General features: G+C 46.8%; 2 protein-coding genes across 2 annotated transcripts in view; both read right to left on the reverse strand.

Annotated features, from left to right (window-relative positions):
* TSPEAR (thrombospondin type laminin G domain and EAR repeats) overlaps positions 1–12261 on the reverse strand; it is a 50287-nt gene that overhangs the window by 26127 nt on the left and 11899 nt on the right. The gene's annotated exons all lie outside the window — the stretch shown is intronic.
* Positions 6697–7509, reverse strand: LOC112306310 (keratin-associated protein 10-3-like). Its single transcript, XM_024562196.2, has one exon. The coding sequence runs from the start codon at positions 7507–7509 to the stop codon at positions 6697–6699; it is 813 nt and encodes a 270-aa protein (XP_024417964.2).

Below are 12261 nucleotides of genomic sequence, written 5' to 3' on the forward strand. Positions count from 1 at the left end.
CCCTTACGACCTCTGGTTTATTTACAGGGAAGAGTTTGTTGCTTGTAAAATGCCTGTCATGGTTGAAGTCTGGGTTGACCCCCTGACCTGAGTTTGGTTTTCTAAGCAAACAGCACCCGGAAAGTCTGGAGTCCTGAAGCCCCGGCAGCCGGCACCTGCCCTCTGGGCTCCACTCCCCAGGTGCTCTCCCTGACGTTGTCGGTGACAGAGTTGGTGACAGGGCAGCAGGGGGCTGGCCCTGGGACACTGCTGCTCATCTGCTGCAGGACATGCCCGCACGCAGGAGGCTGGAGAGCACACAGGCCAGCCAAGGAGAGAAGCCCTGAGTGGGAAGATGGACGAGGAAGGGTGTCTGCCACAGCACAGGACGACAAGCAGTTTGGGCTATTTGAGCTCCTTTTCCTTTCCAAATAATTTTAGAATCAGCTTGTTGGTAGCAAAAAAAAAATCCGGCTGGAATTTTGATGGGATGACCTCAAATCAGGAGGTCAATTTGGAGGTGACGGGCGTCGTAACGTCCCAGCCCATGGACGTGCGCTAATTCTCCATTTGTTCACATCGTCTCTGATTCATCCCTTGGTGGTTTTAGTTCTCCGTGTGTAGCACCTGGTCGATTTATACTGGTTTTCACCTGTTATTTTGTTGTCAGTCATACTTTTACATGAAAAATTTTAAAATCCAATTGTTTATTGCTATCATACAGGGGTGGGCAAAAGTAGGTTAAATTACCAGCCATCATTACCTAAAATTTAGAATGTGAGTAAGGATACAAAATAATAACAATAAAAAGACAAATAATACAAATAAATAATATGGTAATTAATAAATAATACAAGAATACATTTTGTGCTTCATGTACTTACAACTGTAAAGCTACTTTGCCTACTTTTGTATAGAACTGCAGTTAATTTTTCTTATTTTAAGTTTGTATTCTTCAACCTTGCTAAACTCTCTTATATTTCTAAGTGCCTTTTTATATTCTTGAGGGCTTTCTACGTGGACAATCGTGTCTTCTGTGAATAGAGGCAATTTTATTTCTTCATTTCCAATACATATGCCTCGTTTCTTTTTCCTGTCTCACTGTGCTGGGTAAGACCCTCAGTAAGGTGTTGAATAGGCGTGGTGGGAGAGGCCATCTCTGTCTTGTCCCTGGTGTCAGGGACAAGTGCTGTCTTTGACAATTGGATATGGTGCTGGCTGTGAGGTTTTCGTAGATGTCTTATGTCAGGTTAAGGGTTTTGTTTGTTTATTCTGAGGTCACTGTAAACTTCTTTTAAAAATTAAGGAAGAGGGAACACTCCCTAACTCATTTTATAAGGCCAGCATTACCCTCACACCAAAGCCAGATAAAGACACCACAAGAAAACTCCAGACCGATATTCTTTATGAACATTGCTGTACAAACCCTCAACAAAACACCAGCAAACCAAACTCCGCAGCACATTGAAAGGTTTACGTGCCGTGACCATGAGGGCTCTGTTGCCAAAATGCAAGGCTGGTTCTTCGTGTGAAAATCGTTCAATGTAATAATGACATTAATAGACTGAAGGAAAAAAGATACACAATCATCTAAATTGATGCAAAAAAAGCATATGACAACATTCAACACCCTTTCGTGATTAAAAAACACACTCAACAAACTAGGAATAGAAGAAAATGACACATAAATGAATACCTATGAATACAAATAATATATAAATGAATAAATATAAAACACTCACGGCAAACATCACATGCAATTTTGAAAGACTGAAAGCCTTCCTGTTAAGATCAGGGGCAAGGCAAGGACGCCCACTTTTGCCACTTCTAGTCCCCATAGAACTGAAAGCTCTGGGGGAGAAGGTGGACGGTGAAAGAAATAAAAAGGTATCTAGGTTGGAAAGGAGTAAAATCACCTCTGGTCACAGATGCGATATGAAATGTAGAAAATCTGAAAGGCTCCACAGAATAAGCTGTGGGCACTAACAAATGAGTTCAGCAGAACAGCAGGAGACAAACCAACAAAACTCAGCAGTATTTTTCAACACCAAGAGTGAACAACCCAAAAAGGATATTGTGAAAATAATCCCATGTATAATAGTATCGGAAAGAATAAAGTGCTTAGGAATTAACTTAAACAAGGAGGTGAAAAGCCTGCACAAAGCAAACTACAAAACACTGTTGAAAGAAATCAAAGGAGACATAAATAAATGGAATGGCAGCCCATGTTCATGGATTGGAAGACTTAATATTAAGATTTTAATACTACCCAAAGTAATCTATAGTTTTAATGCAATCACTGTCAAATTCTCAATGTTCTTTGCAGAAATATAAAAACCCATCCTAAAATTCATATGGAATCTTAAGGGACCTTGACTAGCCAAACAATCCTCAAAAACAACACGGATGGAGGGCTCACACTTCCTGGCTTCAGAAGTCACTACAAAGCTATAGTAGTCAAAAGAGCATGGTACTCACAGAAAGACATGCAGACCAGTGGAATAGAATACAGAGTCCAGAAACAGACCCTCACCCAATAGGTCAAAGCATTTCTGACAAGGGCATCAAGTCCATTTAATGACAGAAAAGACAGTCTTTTCAGCAAATGGTTCTGGGTAAACTGGATATCCACATGCCAAAGAATGAAGTTAACCCATAACTAACACCATATGCAAGAATTAAGTCAAAATGGATCTGTAACCTAAGGGCAAGACCTAAGCTATACAACTCTTAGGAGAAAACAGGACTAAAGCTCCACAACACTGAATTGGTCAGGGCTTTCCTGGAAATGACAGCGAAGGCACAGGCAACATAAGAAAAATGCACAAGTCGGACTTTAAAAATTTCAAATGTTTTTGCATCAGAAGACAATATCAACAGAGATAAAAGATAACCCAAGGAAATGGGAAAAACATTTGGAAATCATGTTTCTGATAAAGGATTAATATATAGAATGTATAGAGAACTCCTAAAAATGAATAACAAAGAGCCCCCAAACAACACAATCCAAAAATGGGCCAAGGATTTGAGTAGACATTTTTCCAAAGAAGGTATACAAATGGACAATCAGCACATGAAAAGATGCTCAACATCACTAACCATCAGAGAAATGCAAATCAAAACTGCGAGGTACCACCTTACATCCATTAGGATAACTACGACATATAAATGAGAAACAAAGAGAAAATAACAGGCGTTGGTGAGAAGGTGGAGAAACTGGAGCCTGGGTGCCCTGTTGGGGGGCACATGGTACGGTACAGCTGCTGTGGGAATTGGCATGATGGTTCCTCCTGAAAGTTAGAAGTAGTATTATCATATGATCTAGTAATTCTACTGGATATACGCCCAAAAGAATTAAAAGCAGGGACTCATAGAGATATTTGTTAACCCATGTTTCTAGTGGCATCATTCACAATAGCTGAAGTGTGGAAGCAACCCAGTGTCCACTGATGGACAAAGGGATGAATGGATGGGTAAACAAAATACACATGCACACCATGGAATATTACTCACCCTTAAAAAGGAAACAGAACAGGAAGAACCATGAGGATACTATGGTAAGTGAAATAAGCCCATCGCAGAAAGACAAATACTACACGATTCCACCTACAGGAGGCACTTTAGCAACAGAAAATAGGATGGTGCTTCCCAGGGGCTCGAGGGAGGAGAGAATGGGAAGCTGTTGTTTAATGTGTTCAAGGTAAGAGAGTTCTGGTTGTGGACGGTAGCGATGGCTGTACAACATGATGAATGTACCTACTACCACCAAACTGTGCACTTAAACAGTGTTAGGATAGTAAGTTTTATATTATTTTTATTTTACCTCAGTAAAAAAATCTAGGGAAAAAAAAAAAGGAATGAACCATCAAGCCATGAGAAGACATGGAGAAACCTACACTTCACAATGCACATTACTAAGCACAAGAGCCAGTCTGAAAGTCTTCACACTGTCTGATTCTAAGTAGGTGACATTCTGGAAGAGGCAAAACTATGGAGACAGTGAAAAGATCCGTGATTGCCAGGAGTTAGCAGGGAAAATTGGATGAATAGGTGGGGTGCAGAGGGTTTGTGGGAGCAGGGAAATGCACGAACATTTCTGTAGGAACTATAATGGTCCATATGGGTCATTATATCTTTATAAAAACCCGTAGCGCATACATCAAGAGTAAACCCTAATGGAAACTATGGACTTTGGGTGATACCACCGTGTCGATATAGGCTTATTGATTATAACAAGTAAACCACATTGGTAACAAATGTGTCGACGTTGCAAGGTGTTCATGGTGAAAGAGGCTGACCCTGTGTGAGCGTGCAAGTTATGTGGGAACGTAAAACTGCTCTAAGAAACCAAGTCTATTAAATTGACAAAGATAATTAAGGTTATCTGCTTTCCCTTGAGTGAGCTTTGGTAGTCTATGTCTTTAAAGAATGAGTCCATTTTATCTGAGTTTTCCATTTTTGGAGGGTAGACTTGTTTGCTCTAGTCCCTTTTCATTCTTGAATATCTGGGGGGTCTGTAGTAACGCCTCCTCTTCTGTCCCTGATATTGGTGATTATCTTTTCCTTAGCCATTGTAGAGTTTTTCCATTTATTTACCATTTCAAAATACAAGCTTTCATTTCATTGATTATCACTATTGTTTTACTACTTTCAGTTTCATTGATTTATGCTTTAAATCTTTATCATTTCATACTTCAGGCTTGTTTGAGGTTTAACTTACTCTTTATTTTTCATGAAAACATTTTACCTTCTTTGTTTCTTTGTAACTAAAGTGCACTTCCTGCAGGCAGAAGAGTGGAGTTTGTCTTTTTATCCAACCTGACAGGCTCTCTTCTGTTCCTCCTTCTCTCTCTTCTCTGGGGACTCCAGTGACACGCAATACGTGAGGTCACTTGACATCATCCTCCAGCTCACCAATGCTCTGGCCGGTTCTTTTCCTCTCTGTGCTTCATTTACTTGCTCTTGCTCTGCCTTCCAGTTCACTTGTCTTTTCTTCTGCAGCATTTATTCTGCTATTAACCTCATTTAGCGTAATATTCACTCAGATGGAGTAGCTTTCCTTTCCAGATGTCCTGTGTCATTTTAAATCTTCCTCAACTTTCTTTAATATGTTTGCTTAGCCTTTTCTCTGGAACATACGGAACATAGTCATAACTCTTACTAATTCTATCAGCTGGGACATTTCTGGTTTGGTTTCGATGGATTGATTTTATTCTCAGTATGGATTATGTTGTTCTGCCTCTTTGCAAGCCTGAAAATTTTGAAAGAATGTCTAAAATTGTGAATTTTACCTCACTGAGTATTGGATATTTGGTATCCAAATGAATGTTCTTGACCTTTGATCTTGACGAAGTTAAGTTCCTTGGAAATGGCTCACTCTTTAAAGTTTGCACAACAGCTTGGTCAGGGAGGACTGAACCAGCAGTCACGCTGGGGCTAATTTTACCCACAATGGAGGGGATATGCTCTGAGCGGTCTCCCTGATGCCCTGAGAATTAAGATCTTGTTTCAAGGACAGGTGGGAACAGGCGCTGCTTCAGGCACGTGTGATTTCTGGGATTATGCCGTCCAATTTTGTGGCTTGCCCCAGTCTCGGTCTCATGCGGGTTTGCTGATCGTTACCTCACGGACACTTGAGGGAGACCCTTTGAGGACCAAGGGTTTCTCAGGGCAGGGCTCCCCTCTCTTGGCCCCAAACACTATCTGCCTGGGCCCCCCTCAACTTCCAAGGTCATCCCTGACTCGGGGGTGCACGGAGCTCGACTTGGGCTCCCCAATGTTGCACTGGGGCCTGGACATGTTCACAAGTGGGTGAGTGGGACCAACTGTGACAGCCATGTAGTTTGTTTCCCCCTCTCGGGGGTTCCTGCTCTGTGATCCGCAAATCTAGTATCTGAATACCGTAGCTTCACAGCTTTGCTACTTTTTTGGTTCGCCCTGATGGGAAGGTCATCCAGTCCCTCTGACTCCTTCAGGGTTGGGGCAGCCCCTCCCACCATCACTCCATCAGGTCTCTGCTAATGGTGTAGACCTGTGGGTGAAAGACAAGGGGTGGCCCCAGGCCCACTGAGTCTGTGCTGCACGGACCCCCCAGGAGTTTCCTGATGGGCAAATCTGGGGACATGAATTTGTCCAGATGGGACAATGGGTGGAAATGGTCCCTGGGGCCTGAGAACTCCCCAGACCAGGACTTTTCTGCAGGTGACCACCCTCGAGGAAGCCCCAGGCATGGACCTTCCAGGCCAGGGTGAGAGTCCCACCTGGTGCCCCACCAGGAGGAGTTAGGCCACTGCCCTTCGGGATTTTTCCATTACTCATTCTCAGAAATACTCGTGGCTGGAGGGGACCAATGTCAGTGACAATCATGTGTCACCCAATACCCCACAAAGTCACACGAAGGAAGCAATCTGACCATGAAATGAGTTTATTGGGGTGCCCAAGGAGGTATTGACAGGCTGAGAGTTGAGGTCAAGTGACTCAAAAGAGAAACTAGTAGGGAAAAATAAGTGACTGAGAGGCATGTGAAGGCAAGAGCTCGGGAAGCAGTGAAGTCCAGGTCTCCTGGGAGCAGAGGTCAGGTCAGGACAGTGGAGACCTGGGGGACCCCATCCTGGATGGGGGCGGCTACCTAACACAGCTCAGAACCGGATTGAGGGGTGGTTCGGAGGACCACAGTCATGGGGTAGAGCCAGGCTGGCCCTTGTGGGACATGTTTGGTCAGCAGCAGGACTTCTGGGCTGAGGCAGGGACACAGCAGGCCGGGCGGGAACACACAGGGCGGCAGATGAGGGACACACAGGAGGCCGGGCGGCAGCAGCTGGGCTGGCAGCAGGAGGAAGTGGGGGCACAGCAGGAGGAGATAGGCACGCAGCAGGAGGGTCTGCACACAGGGCGGCAGATGAGGGACACAGAGGAGGAGGGTCTGCAGCTTGATGAGGGGCAGGGGGTGGGCTGGCAGCATGAGGGGGCTGGGCAGGGGGCGGCCCCAGAGCAGACAGGCACACAGCACACAGGCTTGCAACAGATGGGTGTGCAGCAGACAGGTGTGCAGCAGAGGGGTGTACAGCAGGCCTGCTGGCAGGGGGAGGAGGTGCAGCAGGAGGGCTGGCAGCTAGACTGCTGGCAGCACAAGGGTGTGCAGGAGCTGGTGCAGGCTGATTGGCAGGGGCTGGGCCCACAGGCTACCTGGCAGCAGGGGCTGGACACACAGCTCACTGGGGCACAGATGAGGGTCTGGCAGGGGGCTGGGGCACAGCAGCTGGGGATACAGCAAATGGACTGGCAGCAGCTGGGGGCACAGCAGATGGACTGGCAGCAGCTGGGGGCACAGCAGGTGGACTGGCAGCAGCTGGGGGCACAGCAGGTGGACTGGCAGCAGCTGGGAGCGCAGCAGGAGGGCTCACAGCAGCTCTCTGGACAGTCGTCCACCTGCCAGGAGGAGTTGGTGCAAGAGTCACTGGAACCAGGCAGGCAGACGTGGCTGCCATAGCTCAGGTCACTGGAGCAGACAGACAGGGTGGAGGCGGCCATGGCGGGGCAGTAGGGCTGGAGGTGAACTGGGAGGAGTGTGTGAGTGTGAGTGTGTGAGGTGCCTGGGCTGTCAGCTTTTATACCTTCCCTGGCTTGTGTTGTCCCACTGAGCAGCTCCCCACGCCCTCCCTTCCTCGTTGGGGCTGAGAGCCTGTAGCAGGAGAGCCCTCATTAGTGCCCGTTTATTTCCTGCAATCAGTTTCTACTCATTAAACTTGTGAGTGTGTTGCAGGATGTGCTTCCCAGCTCTCCTTGTTTGGCTCCAGAAAACTGGAAAATATTTCAGGCAAGAAGATCATGCCAAGTTGAACTTCAGATCTTAAGACATTTCCACGGTCATGAATTCAGGTTTATTTCTCCCGTGTTGGGGGTGGTTTTGATGTTTGTATTACTTGAAGCATTTTTCAATTTAGTGTAAAGTGGCACTTGCACATCTTACGAAATACAGCTAGTGCAAATGGGTTCTGAGTCGCATCCATGCAGCAGCCCGGTTTGAAGTCCACACGCAGCCCCCAGCCGCCCTCACCCCTGCCCACATGAGCATGCTCGAGAGATGCCCAGGGCAGCCACACCCCACACGTGAAGCCCATGAGAGGAACATTAATGGACAGTCAGTACATGTGGCCTCCATTGTAAAACTCTGCAAAGAGCACACGCCATGTGTCTGGGTAAGTGAGGGGCTGTGATGATGTTATGGGGAGACTCGGGGCACAAGGTCTGCACTCTCCCCAGTCATTCGGTTCCCATGAGTATTACACCCAAACCTCCATGGCCTTCAGCATATCCCATCCACTCCACACTGCATGGTGAGCAAATAACCCATCTGGCCAGTATTTGCTTCAGTCGAGAGTGACGTCTGAAAGAGTTAGTTCAGAGATGGAGAACAGACGGGAAAGAGAAGGTGTCTCCTCATGGAATACAAGGCATGGTCCCAGCGAACCTGAAACAGAAAGCCGCCATGGGCAGACTCTGGTGAAAACCTCAATATCGTAGGAAGACACTTATGATACCATTGATGATGCTGTTGGCGACGTTAGATGACATTTTCTGAGCAGGTGTCCTATGTCTGGTGGTGTTCTGAGCGCGTCACACCTGTGCACTCAACTTTTACGTGAACTCACTGTGAACAGATGAGAAGCCGGGGCACAGAGAGGTTCAGCAACCTGCTTAAGGTCATGCAATCCAAGGTGGCAGGGCTGGGACTGGAAACCAGGCCTCTCCTTTCCAAACGGGAGGAAGCAAGTGTCCGAGGAAAGTTAACACCCAGTCGCTGGATAAAAATTCATGGAGGCAGGAAGCAAGAAAGTGACCATCACAGAGGAGCCTTTCAGTGGTTTTAAGGACAAACACTGCTAGTTCCTTCAAAACACAGAGGTAAAGGATGAACCCACAAATACAACGAGAGAACATGCAGTAAACGGTGTGGTTAGCTGAGATCAACGTGGTAACAGCTGCTAGGAAGGGAGAATGGGCAATGAGGGCCAAAGAGACCCCCGAAGAAATAATGGACGTGGACCACTCTGAGCTGAGTGGGCCAAGGCGCATACGTTTGGGCTGGAAGGAATGTCAGGAGAATCAGGTCTGTAGAGCCCACCTTAGGCACACAATCACAAGATTTTAAATAAAAAGGAATGAAAACAGTCCCTTCTCCAGGCAGGAGGGGACAGCTTGCCACCTGGAGACGAACCGATGCCACTGTGACCCCGATGCCTCTCCCACCCGCCCGTGAGGACACAGCACTTCGGGGGAAGGCTGGGCACTGAGGTTGGTTCTTCCCACTTATTACAACTTTCTCAGGTAAGGACTGCATCCGCCTATTTTAACACAAGCAGGGGCTTACAAAGGGCTGCACTTATTTTCGCTCTTGGAAAAAAACACTTAAAGAAATACAACCAATGACCACATGATGTAGCCAACAGAAGAATTCAAGAACACGGAGGTTGGACTAGCTTCAGAGCAAAGGGGAACATGGAGGTAATTCTGAGTAACCAGTGCAATCGGTCCTAATACAAATGCAAGTCTCCAATTTATTACAACACATGTATAGTGTGGTGCATCCCACCATGACTGGTCACACTGATGGGACCCTATGGGGTGTGATGCATCCCACTGTGACTGGTCACACTGATGGGGCCCTATGGGGTGTGATGCATCCCACCGTGACTGGTCACACTGATAGGGCCCTATGGGGTGTGTTGCATCCCACCGTGACTGGTTACACTGAAGGGGCCCTATGGGGTGTGATGAATCCCAGCGCGATCACACTGGTGTGATTCTAATGCTTTGTTCTGTGCTGTCTAATGTGAGAGACATTACCACATGTTGCAATGATAATATTTTAGATGTCTTGCATTAAATAAAATGTGTTATTAAAATAATTTTACCTGTTTCTTTTTCATTATTAATGTGGTTCTATAATAGTTACAATTACCTGTGTGTGGCTTGCACCATATTTCTGCTCGAGAGTTCTGCTTTAGACCAAACTCAAAAGATTGAAAAGATTGGTATCCTGCCCCAGGCAGGGGCAGGATATCAATTTTGTCCTAAATAGAAATTTCTCACATTTCATTGTTTCGTTCTTGACTTTAATAATTAAAGCATGAGCCCTGACGGTGCGGGTCAGTGGATTGAGTGCTGGCCTATGAACCAAAGGGTCACCAGTTCGATTCCCAGTCAGGGCACATGCATGGGTTGTGGGTCAGGTCCCCAGGATGGGTGCTTAAGAGGCAATCACACATTGATGTTTCTCTCCCTCTCTTTCTCCCTTCCTTCCCATCTCTCTAAAAATAAATACATAAAATCTTAAAAAAATTAAAGCATGAAAATAAAGGAAAACAAATATTTATTAGTGTAACTAAAAACAATATATATCCTTTGAAACAGCAGAGATGATAGAAGAAAAATACATGGTATATATTTTAAAGACAAAAAGAAACAGAAACAAGAAAACTTATAAAGTATAGAACTTAGTCAACATGCCAGAATCCAGAGTTAAGTTGGTAGATGTAAAGTAAATTTTATTAATATTTCTTACTAAGTGAAACAAGGTCTCTCGGGATGGTTCATAAAATAAAAACCAAAGAGATGCTAGCTACTTTTACAATGAAGCACAGCAACCAACAAACAGTGTGAAAACTGCAACATGTGCATGTAGGCATCTACCTAAACCCACACTCAGAACCCCTCTCCCTTCTTCCCATGGAGGTGACTTATAGGGTGTGGAAATGAGGACCATCCTACACCCATGCCTGTGACCAATAGGAGAGCCGAGCAGAGAAGAGGGCTGTCCCATGATCCTGCACTAGGGAGCCAGTTTCATTCCCAGCATCCCCGACAGTGGGAGACGTGGCCACCTGACAAAGCAGTGCTGGCTCTGGGCAGGGAGACCCCACAGAAAGACAGCAGCCACCTTCGGGGATCACAGGTGCGGAAATGCCTCAACTCCATTTCCACTTGGTGCACCAACCCCGCCCACAAGCAGGGGCACCAGGTGGGGAAGGGGAGGTGGGCCTCCAACCCACGTGGTCCCATGAGCTCAGCACAGGGCAGGCTCACTGGGCCACAGAGGGCAGGGCCAGCACCCCTGCCTTAAAGTGACCTTGTCAAGAAGCATGTGCCCTCCTTTCTGGGGCCTGCCAGTATTCAAACAGGGACTTCCCAACTCTGCCTTGGTTTTGCACAGACCTCCCCTGAAAAGTGTGAAGAATAAATAGACTTATTAAAGATACACAGCTGAAAGGAAAGGACTCCTCAAGAATGAATGAAGGGGCTGCTGCAAACAACAGGGGAACGGTGTGGGAAATTCTAATTAGACTTAATGAGAATCAGGACGTTGGTTCAGTGGGGCTCTGCTGCTGGGAACCTGTGGGCGAGCTCCTTTGACCATCTTCCTGCCACAATAATGGGACTGCCCGGGGGTCTTCCTAGAGCGGTGGAAGGCTGAGAGCAGGATCAGAAATCTCAGTCCAGGATGGTCCACAGGCCTGGGCCGCAGACCCCCGGCCAAGTGTAAGAACCCTTTGGCTGTTCTGAAATGCATACAGTGAAATACCTAATAGACTACAAAGGAAACCAATTCCAGGAAAATGGTTGCTAAAACGTGGAAAACCAAAGGAGTGATCGGGTATGTGCTTCTCTAACAAACGTGTATATAGCAAGCTGCAGGGCTGGGCCCGACAGCCACCCTCATGCAGCCATGGGGTTTGAGGCCTGTGACAGCCCTTGTGTGTCACCCACATGCCTGATCTCTGCTGGTGACAGGCTCAGGCACTGCTGATACTGCTAGGGTTTGCAGACTGTGTACATAATTGATTGACATGCTAAATTTCAGTTTGAGGTTAGTGTAAATGAAGATGAAATTCTTATTTTCATCCCAGTTCTTAGACCCCAGGGCGGGGCCCCTGCTCTAACCCACAGCCCTGAACAGAAGTCCCTCCATTCTCAAGAGCACAGGCTGATCTGGCAAACTTGAACTAGGGATCTCCCGGTTTTGTGGGATAAAGGGGACAGACATCACAGCCAGAAGCCTCCCCTCAGGGTGGGGTCTGGTAGCAAATATGTTCTCCATCAGGCTGCAGGCTGCGCCTTCAGGGAAGGTGAGCCAGGAAGGGGTATCAGCTCGGCCTACCTGGGAACAGCACAGCAGACCAGGGCGGGAGCATCCTGTCCATGTGAGCCTGCCCCTTCCCTGCTTTGCAGTTCAAAGCACATCGGCCACAGGAGTGGGGCTGGGGGAGACCAAACAGAAGCTTG

The sequence above is a fragment of the Desmodus rotundus genome, chromosome 2, assembly GCF_022682495.2.
Source record: "Desmodus rotundus isolate HL8 chromosome 2, HLdesRot8A.1, whole genome shotgun sequence".
Classification (NCBI taxonomy): Eukaryota; Metazoa; Chordata; class Mammalia; order Chiroptera; family Phyllostomidae; genus Desmodus; species Desmodus rotundus.